This window comes from Photinus pyralis, unplaced genomic scaffold, assembly GCF_008802855.1.
Source record: "Photinus pyralis isolate 1611_PpyrPB1 unplaced genomic scaffold, Ppyr1.3 Ppyr1.4_LG6, whole genome shotgun sequence".
Lineage (NCBI taxonomy): Eukaryota > Metazoa > Arthropoda > Insecta > Coleoptera > Lampyridae > Photinus > Photinus pyralis.
Genome location: NW_022170663.1, coordinates 46402716 through 46420004, shown reverse-complemented (window position 1 = coordinate 46420004; position 17289 = coordinate 46402716). Strand labels below are relative to the sequence as shown.

The following is a 17289-nucleotide window of genomic DNA, read 5'->3' as shown; positions in this document are numbered from 1 at the left end:
TGAAAATCACGGAGGGAACAGTACAAAATAAAGTTTAGGTTATGGTTATACTTGCAAATGTACAATCCCCCATATAGCACCCAAGGCTTCGGAAATATTTCAGAAACATGCCAATCCGTCAAGAATCTTACATTTCAAAGCAAATGTTTCAGCAACATGTCGTTTTGAAATATTGCAATTTAAATAAACCGAAATCTTGATGAAACATTCCATGTTAGAAATCTTGCATTCATTATTTTTTACTTAATTGAACTTTGGAATGAAGGAAAAACAACAATTAGTATATTGTAATGTAATATTGTAATGTACTCTATGTAAGCTCAAGGAATATTTAACCACAATTCAACAATGACATCCTCGGAGTACATCGTTTACCATCGCGATCGCATTTTGTTTTAAATTCAGATGAGATGCCATTTACATGACACAACTAAGATTATAACACATCGGTAACCTTCGAGCGATCGGTTTTAACTGGTGCAATTGCAGGATCGGGGTAAATCTTATCGTGTATTGATATTGCGTTTTTGTTGTGACCTTTTTTACCGGCCGGCGGTTAATTACCTGCGTAAGATTTTAGTGCTTTCAATTACCAGGTATGTATATTTTTATTCGTTCTTAAAATGCTTTCAATTACCAGGTATGTATATTTTTATTCGTTCTTAAAATTTTAATCTAAAAGCTGTGCGCCCAGGAATTGTAATACCTTATTTTATGTCACATAACCTTAAATGTATGAAAAGGCGGTTGAAAATAAATAGCCCGTTCAAAGCATGAATCGCTATCACATATAGGTTTCGATTACGCTACGTACCTATCGCGATCGGTTTTGCTGAAACTGTGAACTGTAAAGAAGTGAATTTCGACGATACATTTTTTCGGTATCGATAGTAATCGTATCGACCTTGTGGTGCAATAAAGTTATCAAAGAGATATAAATCCTTGCCTATCGATTCAAGCATTGAACACCACTAATGCCCGTACTAATATTCGTGTATTGATCCGAGATCGAAGTAATCTCGGATTGACAAGTGACGTTTTCTATAGAAAACGAGAATTAATCTTCGATCTCGGATCAATACACGACTACCTACTAATACAGGCATAAATGACTAATACAGCAATAGCATAAGGTGGTTAATTTCCCCTCCCAATGAATTCGTTGACTTACATTAATAAATGGCGTCCAAAAGTATTTCGTACCATGTCTTAAAAATAAATACCTTTGTGTTCGTAATATTTTTCAGGACATGCAAAGAAGGTCCTAAACTTTAAAGCTTTTGGCGAACAATTTGGCTGTTTATTTTGTGCCCTCTCCAAGTATAGCTAATACATTGCATATGTGTTTTTGGCCTACAATATCAGGAATGTAATCAGCGGAAGTTGATCGCTAACAGAATCTTTTGCTGCGCTAACATACCAACTTCTTTGCAGATTTCCAAACATGGGAAGAATTAAATTAAAAAATTATAATAACATATCCCTAAGACATAGAAGACGATTGCTAAACAAAAATACAAAATCTAACCTAGTCGTTGGGAATAACTCGAAGAATGATTCATTGGGGAATCCCGAGGAGAATCCAATTTCTGTAATTGTTAATCGATTCCATTCTCAGTGTAGTCAAAATACCCACAATACGGTTTGTAAAACTGCAACGTTTGATAGTAATGTTACAAGTGCAGCATCGCATTCCAATGAAAACTTGTGTGAATATGTAGATGTTGGAGATGAATATTGTTCTGGACCGATTTTACACAACACTGAACATATTGCTTTTAAGAATACAGAGACTGTTGTGAGTGTGGACCCCCCTCGAGATACTCCACATGTTCATAATGATTCATCAATTCAACTACAAGAACAACTTGCAAATTGGGCTCTAATCTTCAATGTTAATTTAAATGCAGTGTCAGCACTGTTACATATTATAAACAATTTCACAACTTATTCGTTACCTAAAGACGCTCGAACTTTACTACAAACTCCTCGTCACACAATTGTAAAAAGTATGGGAAGGGGTCAATATCTACACTTGGGTTTAGAGAATGCACTGAAAAAAATGATAAATCAACAAGTTCAACATAATAATGAAATTGATCTTTTAATAAATATTGACGGACTACCTATTTCTCGTTCTTCTACAGCATGTTTATGGCCAATATTGTGTTCTGACAACGTAACAAAACAAGTTTTTATGGTCGGGTCATACTACGGTCACGAAAAACCTACTGACGTCGCTTTGTATCTCCAACAGTTTGTTGATGAAGCTATATTACTTGTGCAGAATGGGTATTGTTTAAACAATAAAATATATAAGGTGAACATATCTGCACTCATTTGTGATGCTCCAGCGAAATCTTTTGCTTTGTGTATAAAAGGTCACACAGGTTATAACAGCTGCAGTAAATGCAAAATAGAAGGACAATATATCAACAATCGTATATGTTTTCCATTTGGATCGGGTGGAAGCAATATATTAAGGAAGAGCGAAGATTTTTGGCAAGATGGTGATGAGGAGTTTCAATATGATAAAAGTCCTTTCTTAAACATACCCAATTTTAATCCAGTTTTAAATGTCCCTTTGGATTATTTACACCTTATATGCTTGGGAGTTGTAAAAAAACTCATTCTTTTGTGGATGTCTGGAAAACCCCTTAATATCAGAATCCCTGGAATGACAATAAATAAAATATCTTCAGATATATTGAAATGCCAAAAGACTGTTCCAAGAGAAATTGTGCGGAAACCTCGATCGTTGTCAGACATACATCATTGGAAAGGAACAGAGTTTCGCTCATTTTTATTGTATGTTGGACCTGTTGTATTAAAAAAATATTTAAGTGCTGATATGTACTTAAACTTTTTGACATTACATACTGCAATTCGAATATTATGTAATCCTAACATATCTGAAGATAATAATTATATTGTATATGCTGAGAATCTGTTGATACATTTTGTGCAATCTTTTGGAATTATTTATGGAAATGATAAAATTTCACACAATGTCCATAATTTAATTCATATTGCAGATGACGCTAAAAAGTTTGGATCTCTAGACAATTTTAGCGCTTTTAGGTTATACTGAACTTGAACAACTTATAAATTTAAATCCAACGTCAAAAGTACATTTAAAGAAATTGCACAGTGAAGAATTGTCAATTGATAGCCTTGCTTTTATAAACAATATTCTTCAGTTTAAAATATATGAAAGTGAGAAATATATAATAGATTCTAGACATTTTAAAGATAGTTGCATCCTTTTACACAGTGGAGAAATTTTTTGTGTTTTGAACATCATTTGTGAAGAAGGGAATAAAAATGTACGTTTTGTGGGCAAATGTTTAAAAAAACTAGAATCTGCATTGTACTCTCAGCCCTGCAGTTCAAGAGATCTAGATATTTACATTGTTAGAGAACCATCCCATTCAAACAATGTCACTATACGAGACATTTCAGCAACAAAATACAAATTGTGGATGGTACCATATCAGCAATCAACTTTTGTTGCAATTCCATTATTACATACAAATTCATAGTTAATCGATAATAATTAATCAATCTTTAATACATATTTGTACATATTAATACCACCAATAGCATGTTGCATATAAATTACTCATTGATACCATAGGTACTTACCTGCTAAAATTTTTACATATTTACTTATATATTATTTTTAGTTCAGAAAATTTTGGGAATTCCAAAATAATGAGTTATTCAGTCGTAGAATTCTCAGATGGGGTACAAGTAGTACCCACTAGTTGGATTTTCAAGGAATGTAATATTGATATGTGCTGGTGGCCTCCCAACTGCAATGATAAATTTCAAATAAATAGATTAGTATCTGGGAATCACAACCCAGAGTCAAACTGGAAAAAACATAAACTACTTAAAATATTTTGTCAAACCCGTAAGTACCAACACCACTTTTCTAAATTCTGTTTTTTAATTTGGTGTTAATTTTTTTAGCTACCTATGAAAAAGGGAAGGAGAAACTTGAATATGCCTTACTATTATCCGATGTTGAAGTAGAAGATGATGCGGTAAAAAGAAGCAGGCATCAAAGACACTGTTCCAAACGAGACGCGGCCTGTGTGGATACTGATGAAGCCCATAGTAAGAGTAACAAAAAAAGATTAAGAGTCATCTATGAAAGTGATGAAGAATCCTCAACTGGAAGTGATACAAAACTGACGCAAATGCCTCCGTTCCCACCTATACCCTCATTGCTCTCGAGATTAAGAGAAACAGAAGATAATGGTCCAGAGAAGGCTGATGGGTCTGATGTATCCACTGGTGTATCTACACCTGTATCTAGAGGTGATTTTGAACCTGGTAAGGAAAATCATTAATTGATTAAGATTTAAATTATTGATTTTAGGTGGTGCTACAGATATAAACAGAAAATTAAACTTAATATTGCATAAATTGCATGTAATAGAAAACCGATTAAATACCTTAGATAGTGTGCAACAATCTCAGACAGTGCAGTTAACTAAAACTGTGCAAGATTTGTACAAAATTTTTCCCTTAGGCAGTCACGAAGAACTTGACAATTTTGAAAAAGAGCTGGAAGGTGAAACTTATTTTAAGAAAATGGTAACAACCAATGGCAATATTTCATTTTCTAAAATGTATATTATAGGTGTCTGAATTTACAACAATTGGTGGCCATGATGTACAGTCGCTGACTGTAAATATCTTAAAAAAACTTTTAAGCAACAAGGTGGCTGTGGAGTATAGTTTGCAAGGAAAAAAGAAAAAGAAAATCTTTAAAAATTTACTTTCTTATCAAATGATAATAAGTGCTGTTCGATATCACAAATCGTGTGCAACAGAAGTCGACATTTCTGGTTGCATAGCAACCTGGTTAAGTCAGTCTGGTTTAAGAATGGCACGTGAAATGTAAGTATGTTTACTCTCTTATTTTTATATTATATCTTAACATCTACAATAAGTACATCATTAACGGGCGGAATTATAAGGCATACTTAACTATGTTTGTTAGCTAACAATGTTGTTAGGACAAGTGATTGGATGTTTTTGCAAAAAGTGATGTTATTCTTTGAAAAAACATCCAGTCACATGCCTTAACAACATTGTTAGCTGATTACATAGTCAAGTATGCTTATAATATCGGCCGTATATAAATGCTACTATTGTCAAAAGACAAGGCCAAGCATTTGATGTGGCGTATAACTCAAATAAGTCTGATGGTACAGTGTAAAAAAATACAATCATTTTTCCTCCCTTGTATTGTATTTATTTAATCATGAAACTAAACAATATTTTTTGTTGCAGTAATAAGCGGCTACCAGCCGAGCAATTGATGGTGGAACCTACCCCCCAATAAGCATACTAATTAGTTATGTTTTATGCATTTATATATAAATTTATTATAGTGTACATTTAGTCTATAAATAAATATATATGAACATTGTATGAAATATTTTCAAAGCATGACAGAAACATTTCACCAAAAAGCATCAGAAATATTTCAGAAATGAGAAATATGTGCGGACATTTTAGCATTTATAAATGTTGCAGGAATATTTCGAAAATGTTTCGTAATATTACTGAAATATATGCAATGTTTCAGTGAAATATTACTGACATAATTATGAAAGTTATTGAGCTATATGGGGTCCGTCTGCCCGTCCGTTAGCACGATATCTCAAAAACGAATGGAACGATTACGATGAAATTTTTCAGGTGGATTCTGTACCAAATTTGTAGATCGGAGTTCGTGAATTGGCAATGTAAGCCAAAAAATACAGAAGGCCCTTTTGACATATCCGTTAGCTATGCATCGAATTGCATGAAATTCAAAATGAGCATAGCTTTAGCCATACCCAGGAGTTTGCTATATTTGTTTAATTAATTTAGTATACACATCCCGCCTCGGCTCTCTCTGTGTGTGGTTGAATCGTTTTTTTTTTCTAACAAAGCAAATCCGCATACACCAATTTAGGTGAATGCGATTACTGGATACGCGCACGATATATTTTTAATGAGGCGAAATTTTTTTTACTACTTCTCACGAACTACGCTAAAATGTGTATATTTTTTAACCTAAAAGTTGCACATTACGGGTATAAATTGAGCGTATTCCCAGCGGCCCTGTAAATTGTGGCTAGCGTTAAGACGCCCTAAAGTTGTTAAATTAATTTATAGCAGCTCGATGTCGGACAGTGGTCATTGCTAAAGTTATTGCGTAGTTTATAACCTTTTCCGTGCAAGCATACGACATCGTATTTTAAAAGAGTAATATGGACATCCGAAAGCTGTCGATTTTATTCGATTATTGCCCATAAATAAATTACTAATCGATGTTAATATATAAGGTAACTTGGTCGGTGACGAGAAGGAAAACTTTGAATATTCATGTGAATGACTGTAAAGATAAAGGTAAAAATAGTTGGTGGACACTTTGTTTATTTTTATTAAATCGTTAGGGAATGTAAACCGTAGTGTCTACATTTTAATGAATACCTCCTAAGTGACTTACATATTTTATAATGGCCTCTAAAATGCAGCCCGTTGAAGTAAAACGAGACAACACACGACGAAGGTCATTAATACTTTTTATTCATTCTGACCGTCCACTGAAAACGAATGTTTCTCAGATCTAATAAAAACCTATACGTCGAGCTTTATCGTTTCTCTTTAGCTCTTCACGAGGAGACTCAGTTTTTTCCATTTATAGTACTTATTGTTAACTTATGTTTCCTCCACACAGTTAATACTTATTTAGTTAGGGGAATATGGGTTAATTGGAGTGGCATAGTCTTACAACATCTAAAATGCGATAAAAATAGTCTTTTTAAACGTCTTTAATAGTCTTTTTAGCATTTTAAAACCCAAAAAATTAACATGGGGAGGCACAATAAAATTCCTTTTTACATTTCCGCGTACCTCAACCCTAAATCTTGCGCTCATATCTTCTATACTGCAAAAAAAGGGTGCAAGGCAATGTGGCAAAGCGTTTCTGGGAGTGTATTAACTTGTCAAGAGTGGGGGGAAGCGGTAACATGTCATAATATAATTTTGAATGAAACCCTTAGTGATATTTTCTCAGCTTTCTGATGGTGCTAAAATAAAATTTTTATCGCTTGTGGGTTTTGAGTAAATCACATCGACTTTCTTATTTCTTCTGGACGCCATACGGAATTTTTCCAGTGCATTTTCGAAAATGACATTTTTCGGTTTTCTCGTTATAATTTTCCTATTTGTGGAACTACAAAAAAACTTTGAATGGGAAAGTTGATCAGCATAAAATTGTGCATAACTGCGGTTTATGAAATCCTCATAATGAAAATGAAAAAAAAAACTCACCCTGTATATCAAATTAATTAATCAAATTAATATCAAATTCTGAACTAGAAACTGTATAAGTTGGGTTGGAATTTCAGACAATGTGGGAGACACAATTCATAAATTTAAATTATTAGAATGTTTGGATAATAACTTAATTATTCACTCTTCACTTTTTTTACATTGTTCTTTTTGGATTTTTCGGTTTCTTCATACCTACTGTTCAAATTCTTAAAATGTTTAATACGAGATTTTTCAAATATGTTTCAAAACGGTCTCCACGATCTCCGGAGATTCTTCAAATTCATCAAATGAGTCCTCGCATTCTTTCGAATTCTGTCTGTCCTTTTCGGATTTTTGGAATCTTTCCTCATCCCCATTTTATTATTCTTCAAACGTACAACTTCGTAAAATTGTTGCGGTTTTTTCAGAATTTAAATTCTTCAGATGCAACCAATTTTGAGGGTTCAACCATTTAATCGAATACGTCGTCGTCGGTCTCTTCCAAAACATTTGTATCAAATTCTTCAAATCCTTTGTTTGATCAGGTTTGCCGGATTCTCCCGGTTCATCGTTAGTTTGGATTTTTTAGACCTCGGACTTCTTCTAAATTAGATTCGCATAATCCGGAAAACATATCAATTCATAAAGTTGAAATTATTCGAATGATTAGGTATAATTCATCATTCTTCAAATTCGTCTATTGGGATTCTTTCGGTTCATCTGCTTCATCAGACTATTCAAATTCTTTACATGTTTCAAACTGATCTTTTTAAAGACTTGCAATAGCCTCTCTGGGTTGTGAAATGGCTGAGGTTTTTCAAATACAGCAGAATCCCTCAGAGTCTTCGCATTCTTCGAATTCTGTACGTTCCTCAAATTTTTGATCCAGGTCCTTATCATCTTTCCAATTTCTAGAATCCTTTCTATTTTTCATTTTTTTCAAATTCTTCAAATGTGTTAACATTTTTTAAATTTTCCGTTGTCTTCTAGTCTAGTCTAGATTCCTCCGATAGAACAAATGTTTAGGTTGGTAGCGTTGGCACTGCGTTTCCTCAAATCTGACGCATAACCTGCCAACTACTTCAGGGTTAAGCAAGAAAATACAAACTTGAGATCTGTCACAATGGTAGTTCGTTCTGGGCATTTGATCTTCGTCCTTCGTTGTACTTACCAATGGTTGAGCGCCACTCAATTTTTAACTTAACTTTCCCGGTATGAAATTGAGAAGATACGAGGGTAGTAATAACAGTAAACACCAATTTAGGTAGCAAAACAAATAGTGATTTATTCAAACAAATGGCAAAAACAAAAATTCTTTCCACAATGGGGTATTCTAACACACACAATACAAAATACTCCCAAATACTCAAAATTATGTTATGTATACATTTAGAACAAACGCAATTATATCCTCACTACGGAGTTAAAGGTGAATCCGTTTACTAATTATTCCAGAATCCCCAATTTAGTGAATCCAATTGCCTGAGATTAATAAAATATGGATGGTGGCAATTAAAATTCCATGCGTTCTAACTTACGCCTCAGCTGTTGGTTTTAACTAAGTGTAACCTGATACGGTTCTCGACAGAAAAGAACGAAGATAAAGGTCGACAATCGAAAATCAAAAATCACGGCGTCGGCAATCTGCGCGGAATATGGCGTCGTTAAAATTCCAACAATAGGTGGAACCATCTATTAAACAGTTACGAGAATCTTTCAACAAGTAAATACAACGCGAACGTGTTTGTAATGAAGAAAATAAATCGTTACACATGTCTATAATGAAGTGGGCCTATTGTCGACGTTTATACCGATGCAAAAAGTACATTACTCTTAATTTAATACACTCTGCTAAATAACATGTACTCAAGTTGTGCCAAATAATATTAACATTAGATTTGGAGGTTGACAAAGGTAATTGCTGCTACCCATTGTGTTACGATTTCGCGTTTTCTTGACTTGACGTGAGCTATCTTTTCGACTCGATCTATCACCGAATTTTTTTGGCATCGGGCTTACGAACTTCGCACCTTCGCTCTCCGAAAACCTCGCTCCCTTTCTCTTTTTAATCCCCATGTTTACAAACACGCCTTCAAAAGGACTACTAATCGGTTTAAGCGGCCATATTTATTCGTTCAGCCAATAAGTGATAGTCTTCGTTTACCTATCCCACATGGATAAAAGCAATTAGTCATCAAGCACGGCGTTAGCATTCTTCTGCAAGTTCTTCCAGAACTCTCGGTCTAAGCCACAAAATGGATCCCTGACATGTATAACCCATTAATTTTACCTTATCCCCGGCAGACTGGCTCGACCAATTTTTTCCACGCTATTAATCGACCAGTGCCGTATCCGGAAACCATTCACTTAGAAAACGATGGAGTGGCGAAATTGTGGGTAAATCCTTACAATGCGATTACCCTTTGTAAAGGATTATGTTGGACAATCTTTGCGGAAATAAATATTAGTACGCTACCTTCGCTATTAATTTCCTTTAAAACGCACCACACTACGCTACTGAATACAAAAAGAACCAACTAAATATATTGAAAACTGTAGACTGTAATAGTTTGTTGAGAAATACGGTAAATATACTAAGCACCTTATACCTTCATTTTCCGTAAATAACTACTAATCAATACTACAATGGTAAAAGACAAAAAGAACACGAATACATAGCGAACTTAATTTCCAAACTTTAATAAGCGTATTAATTTAAATTACTTCTAATTTCGTAAAGTATCTGTACTGCGGGAAATTGTGGCATTAAACGAAGAACTGCCGATAATTATCTATGCTATGTTTATTTTTTTAACTGCGCTGGGCGGAGTTTGTTGGATTGGTACATTAAGACGATAACGATAATAATTATTATCATTGTTACTATAACACGTTAATGGTTATTTCTAAAGCCATTTGCGCAATTGGATATTTCAGATACAATTTTGATTACTATAATGACAATATGAAAGAGAGACATGTATGACGCGTTTGAGCCGATGTACACAGGGAACTTTTGACCCAATCCGAGCATTACCAAAGTTTACGGCTAACTATATTTTCGCTGTGGAACCCAACCCTTCTAATGGAGTGGAGGCGCCAAGATCGCTTTTTAACAGTCCAAAAGGCTTTAAACGTAAAACTAAAAGAAATAAATTCCTGTGTAATAAATACTTTACCCTAGGGTAAGATCAGCGTTCTTGGTAGTTGCAGCTTCTTTATATCACATGGGCAAAATCCAGAATATACGGTTGGTGTTATATTAATTTACACTTCACTTTTCCCTTGTTCTTGTTCGCAACTCGGTGGATCTGCAAATTTTGTCCACACTGTTTGGTCCGGAGGATGTAAAATTTTTCTTTCAGAAATCGTTACTAGGGTTGCTAACCTCTATTTAGAGGAAACACCAATCTTGCGCTAAATGACGCAAGTTCAAATGCAGTGCATTCGTGAACAGTAACGCTGTCATTCCTAGGTGAATTGTGTTCTCATATAGCTCCGTGCATAGTAAGATAAGAACGGTACGCGTTCAGAAGGGTTTTTGTCTTTCAAAAGTAAACATAGGAAATCCCTATGTCTACTTCTAAATGAATAACACTGTATATGTTTATTTAACAAAATGAATTCAAAAATACGTTCAAAATCTACTTTTGAGAACTTTATTTCAAATTAGGTTGGAAAATAGAGGAAACTTTTTTTTTATGGCCCTTAAACATAAGTTCATTAGCCAGCAGCTCATGTGTTTATTTGGACCTAGTCTAAACCTGTACACTAGAAGAAACTTTCTACCTGAATTAAAGCAGATAGTTTTACATGATTACACAACTTTATGCATGGCACATTTTCACTCCCACAACTGCCGTTTTTGGTATTGTAAGAAGCTTAGTCATAATTCCGAATGGATCGTGGTGATGCCGGTTCCAGCGTCATGAGCAGTGAAACTACGTACAAGAGCAAAACCGTTTGCTCTTTTCTTTCTAGTCCCAGAATTTATAGAGAGAGGTCAATACCGATCAAACATGAACATGCGACTCCTTTACTAATGACGCCTTTTTTTGCATACCGAAGCTCGCCGTTCGTTGAAGCGAATGAAGTGGGAACTTTACCGAGCTCTACTCTCTATCGTTGACCCATTTGTCGGTACCCACCTTCGAAGCTTCTTTCTCTCCGTTGCTGGTGATACTATTAGGTGAAGGACAGTACTGTGACTCGTCAAAAGCGTCCATTTTTCCTTTTCGAGTACCCTCCTCCGACAATTCGATTTCGAGATATTCGCATTTAAAATTTTAACCCCACCGACCGACGTGTCTCGTCGCCGACTCCCATTTTCCCTATCTATGCGTACGCCTTTGATCCATATTTTGTGTTTGTGAAAAAATATGGGTGCTTAGCAATCCCCAGCCTCATTTTTTATTATTTATTTTTTAGACTCGTACAAGAAAATCATAGAAATACTCGACAGCCAATGACAAAAATACTAAGTGTCTGTACTGCACCCACACAACAATTTTGCAACTGGACGTTTAGCATAATTTATTGAGAACGAATCGCGCACTGGAATAATTACAATGATTAAATCGTCCTCGATGCCACGTAGGCACTGTATTTAATAAACCTTCACAAATTACCAACCGATAATTTGTTGAAAATTTGTCCTATAATTATCGTTAGGGAACTTATTAAAGATGTATGGTCATCAACACTTAAATAATCCAATAGATACTTATGTCACCCAGCAAGGCGGCTTTTTTCACTTTTATTTAAGCCATAATTTCTTTTCTTTTAGAATTATGATGCATAAATTATATGAATTGAATATCAGAAGTCAAAACTACCTCTAAGCGCCTTTCTGGAACGGCTGTACTTTGTTGAGGTCCTTCTATGTTGTTGCTTAATGAAGTAAGTGGCGCAGTTAAATATAAAATGAATAAATCTGCATCTTGCTGGTTTAAAGGGGACGGCAATTCTCAGAAATTTCGTTGGTTCCATTCTGGCTTAATATAAATAGCGAGGCGCACAGTGAACGAGAGAGATGTATAGCGTCTATGAAATCTCGTCAGCGCGTTATTAATGGTTACACAAGCAGAATTAGCGTAAAATTGAATAACTAGAGGTCGAGCGACTACAGTTTAACGTGTAAAAGTGGGATAAGCGTTAACTGTGAAACGTGCATTTTCAAATTCTAAATAATATGCGATGCGGAAATTAATTAATTAACAAATGGCGTGTTAATGCAGATACTCAAGCATTTTATTCAAATTACAAATGATAGAACGTACGCAACGTGGAAATTAGATGACCATTTATTTTATGAAGAATGAACGCAGAAAATACAAATGCGTTTTTTTATGGGAATCCGCGAATTACATTTATCGAGAAAAACGCTATATATTTCGGAGTGCGTCTGCTGAAAACACCTGTCCAGCTAACTCAAAACAAATCAAAATTAAAACTTCTACAATTTCTCCTCGTATACACCTGATTCACCCCTAAAATAAATCTTGGACACGAATAAAAAAAATCTGACATAAAACTCTATCTAGGTAGCACAAACGGAAAAAAACATAATTAATTGATCGACAATGATAAAAATGTATTGTGAAACACCTGAAACAGTTAAAACAAGATCCCCGAAAGAAAGATAAGCTTACAAAGCTTGTTTGGGTATAATACTCCGCACGCAGGCAGTAGATAATTAAAAAATTGCTTACAGTTTTCTTTTCAATAATCCAAATTATATCATTGTAAAGGGTTTGCGATAGCTTCGTTTTAATCTGTTTTCAGTATTTAAAAGAACGTCACTCCCACTATAAAAAATCTCCCTCTTTAGGATTTAAAAAAAATGCCAATCACAATTAGACCTGATAACGTTAGCTTTGAAGGAACGCGATCCGACTTACGCCGAACTAACGCGTACATCGTAGCATCTGCATCTGCGTTATCTAACAACGATTAAAATACGCGTGTTAATTAAATTTCGTCCTAAAAACAAAACTTCTTATCGCAAAAGACCAGATATGTCCCTGCATTTTAACACGCAATTTCAAACAATTCCAAAATGAAAAATCAAACGTCAAAATACAACTTTAACTGCAACGAGCAAACTTTATGCTTATTTTGTAAACAGTGCCCCAAATTTACACTTAGTAATTTGAAATAATACCACGTACTTGAATATAGTATGCCCGAGATGGATTCTCAGACTCGATCATAACAGAAACTTGCCAGTTGAGAAATTTTCCAGGAAGATTCGAATGCATTAAAACAAAATATCGATAAATTGTTGTAAAAATTGTGTAATGGTTTTCTACGATTGGGAGGGATTCTATTAATTTAGTATACTAAAAAGGGAACTGCAATAATTAAGGGCGAAGTTATAAGTTATAAAAGCCTTAAAGCTGCCTCGTGAGAGAAAATACCTCAAAATTTTGCCTATAAAACAGGACGACAATTGGAGGGTGCCCAAGGTTCAGAAAGTTAACTAGGAATGTGGCTTCTAGGAATGTAGACATCCATTCCGAATTTAATACCCTACAAATACTATCTTTTCTTCAAGTCGAAAAGACACTTAGGAGTTTCTGATTGGAAACGCCGATGGAGCTGTGAGTTTGAGGGTCACTGCTTTAAAGAAGCTAGTCTTCCTCCAGCGAATGCACCCCGATTACATTCGGTTTTTTACCAAGAAAAATTACTTGCAGGCAGTGTGTTGGCTTTCTGAATGTGTAGATTTCTTGGAGAGAGTTTTTTGGGAGGATGAATATCTCGTTGGAAAAGAATCTTCAAAGACGAGGAGTCGAATTTTTAGGGGAAACTAATTAAACAGGTATAAATATTCCAGTAGAGAATTTACCGTGCATGACCCTAGTGAGAATATACTGGGAGTACATTTACTTGTAGCCAGTGGAAAAAATTGCTGTGGCCTCATGTTGGGCGCCAAATAAACAATACTGCGTGAAAGGGCGTACGGTCAATAACGCAACACACCTGTCCAACTATCTGAAACAAATTTTGTTGATCTCTCCTCGTATACTTCAGGCATCCGCTACAGAGCAAAATCCCAATATTGACTTGAATTGCTAATTTTAAAGACTCAGTGGTATCGACTTCCCTAAATTCCGGGAATAAATCTTGGAAGCGAAAATAAAAATCTGTCATGAAAACTCTTATCTGGGTCGTACAATGGATTCGAATTAACACACAATTAATTAATAATGACCAATACAAAAATTTATTACACAAGACATAAAACAAACTTAAAATAAATCCCTGGCAGAGACAGAGATTACACAGGATGTTTCTTTTAAGCATCCTACACGCAAGTTTCGTCTCTTCCACATTTTTCCTATTTAAAAGAACACCACTTCCACTAATCCATCATACTCCTACTTCCGCCAATTTCAAATGTAACGCCAATAAGGAACTCTTCCATAACAAAATTACGCGCAAAAGCAATCTTGCACCTGCACCCTGGTATCAGCGCCAAATACACGTGCGTCTTGAAATCATTAAACTTTCGGTATAACAACGTTCTTATCGCATACGGCCAGATAGCACTCGACTGAGTGTTCCTTAATTTTAAATAACGCAATTTTCACATCTCACAATTTAAATAATCAAATTTACACGAATAGTACGATTGAAGCAGAAAATTATACAATTAAAGAACTAATATAAAATTAAAAATTCTTATTAAATACACTAATATTCGTAATGAAATCGTCTAGATTGAATGAACATCTTTTTTGCATCTCACACAATAAAACTAAATAGTAATACGAACCCGGCGGGTTGCATACACTTGCGCTTAGGCCGCTTCTTGTGAATAGGTAACAATGGCACAATTTATTAGCACTGGTTATTAAAATATATTGTGCTGAATACCACTTGGTCGTTATTATGTTCGGTTTTCTGCCACAATAGAAGGTGGAAATTGAAAGTAATCACCTAGGTACGTAAGTTAAAGGTTGATTAATTTAGTATTAAATTGCCATTAACCCTTAAAATATTTAAAACCGTACCTACCCTCGCACAAGGAACGTAACCCCGAATTCAATTCTCCGCCGTTTCGATACTCGGCGATTATTGAAAAACGAAACCCTTCCTTCGAGATAAATAGAATAATGATAGAGATGAAATAACTAGAAGGGAAATAATTATCCTCTAACAGTATATTAATAATAGGTTAGTAATACTAGAATAGCGTGGGAAATTCGCAAGTGCCACCACCTGATTATACGTCACTTAAACTCACCGCAACGTACTCTACTGTTATTAGAGACTACAATGTACACGCCACTATTTCAGTAATTCACATTTTACGTATAAGTAGTTTTTTCCCCTTTTTTTTCGCGAAGGCTTACGTGTACCGTAAAAAGTAAGTAAATTTCGTAGACCTCGCGTAATGATAGATTTAGGTAAGTTTGTAATACGTTACGACGTCTACCATTAAACTGTTACTTTTAATTAGAATAACAGTATTTTCCGATGACAAATAACGCAAATATCAATCAAATAATTCTGAAGTTGAGGGGTTAGACTGAAGACCAGGGCTGAAATATGAGTAATTGATAATCAATATTGGACGAGTTGTCTGAGAGGTGTCATTATATAGACCGTTCAAGCGATATTACCCCCACAAGAGTTATAATAATAAGTTTAGTAACTTTTAGGTTTTTAACAGCTGTGACGAAATTTATACATTTTTGATTTGGCTTTCAATAATTTATGGTATTTGTTTATTAGGACGATCTAACTTCTAAAATACACGACATAACTGTACGTTTCGTTAGCAAACTTCACTTGCACGCATCTTGAAGGGTTGTTTGAATACGTTTAAGTTTCCTAACGGCAATAGTACTGTCATTATTAATGAAATCAGCTTGAGTGACATACTCTATGTGGCCCAAAAACCTTCCTCACCTTCTAAACTTCATAACTCGTACATGGTTTTTGTTGCTGTAGCCAAATGAAATCTACTGAAATAAATAAGGAACGTGCTAACCGCTGTAGGAAGTGATGAAATAGTTTTGGATGGAGCATGCCGCAAGCGACTCGACACAAACCAGTAAATAAAACATATAAAAATAGTTACCTTAATCAAACGTGAGAAGCCGCGAGTTCGAATCTACCTCTCTGATCTACAAACATAGGATATTAAAAGAATGACACTGCAATTACCTGCTTTGCTATATGTTTTCGTAGATAACATTACACAAATGAATGTGAATCAAATCAAATATACTTACGTTAAGAATCTGCTAATAGGAAAGGAGCATTTTGAATATCTTCAAAGCTTATTCTCAAGACAACCCAGAAAACTCGATAACAGAAAACGTAGAGTTTACCGCAAATGCAGTAGGTATTTTCACGAACTTCACGCACCTCAAATATATCACAGACCGAGGGCAATTTTGGACAACATCGATCTTGGATCTAAAAGTGTTCTCAGACGTTTGATCTATTCATTTTTTGAGAGAAATGAACCGCTAACAGTGAATAAAATTTTAGCAGCGTTACATGAAGATTAATAGTTGCCTTCATTGAAGCGGACCCCACATTGTGGACATTGATAAAGCAAATTGGTTTTCAGTGAGTACACGTGTAATATTGTATACTTATTTTGCTTGCCATTATAGATGAGTGAAAAGTCGCGCAATAGTATTCTTAGGGAAAAGGATGAGATCATTACTTGGAGGCGTCATTTCTTGCGAGAAATAATAAAAACAGGAAAGAAGGAATGAAGTTGTATTGAACTTGGGTGAATGCTGGTCATACTGTAAGCAAAGTATGGAAGGATGTCACAATTCTCAACCCAAGACAAGGATTCGTCGAAGGAACGATATTGAAAGATCCATCGGACAAGGGAAGTCGACTTATAGTCCTGTACATAGGGTCTGAGGATCGTTGAAGTTTGTTGTGCATTGAATCAAAGAAAACGGTGGACTATTACGAAGAAATTACCAACGC

General features: G+C 35.0%; 1 protein-coding gene across 4 annotated transcripts; it reads left to right on the top strand.

Annotated features, from left to right (window-relative positions):
• Positions 1-89: 89 nt before the first annotated feature.
• LOC116174854 lies at positions 90-5446 on the top strand. Of its 4 annotated transcripts, none has more exons than XM_031492874.1 (6): positions 90-596; positions 3728-3916; positions 3976-4341; positions 4388-4605; positions 4652-4911; positions 5308-5446. In XM_031492874.1, exons 2-6 carry the CDS (start codon positions 3796-3798, stop codon positions 5357-5359), a joined length of 1017 nt encoding a protein of 338 aa, XP_031348734.1. In that variant the 5' UTR covers positions 90-596; positions 3728-3795; the 3' UTR covers positions 5360-5446. The 4 variants fall into 4 exon arrangements, with proteins under 4 accessions (XP_031348734.1, XP_031348732.1, XP_031348731.1 ...); XM_031492872.1 differs by having other exon boundaries at positions 3687-3916; XM_031492873.1 differs by lacking the exon at positions 90-596 and adding an exon at positions 3093-3637 and having other exon boundaries at positions 3687-3916.
• Positions 5447-17289: the final 11843 nt, after the last annotated feature.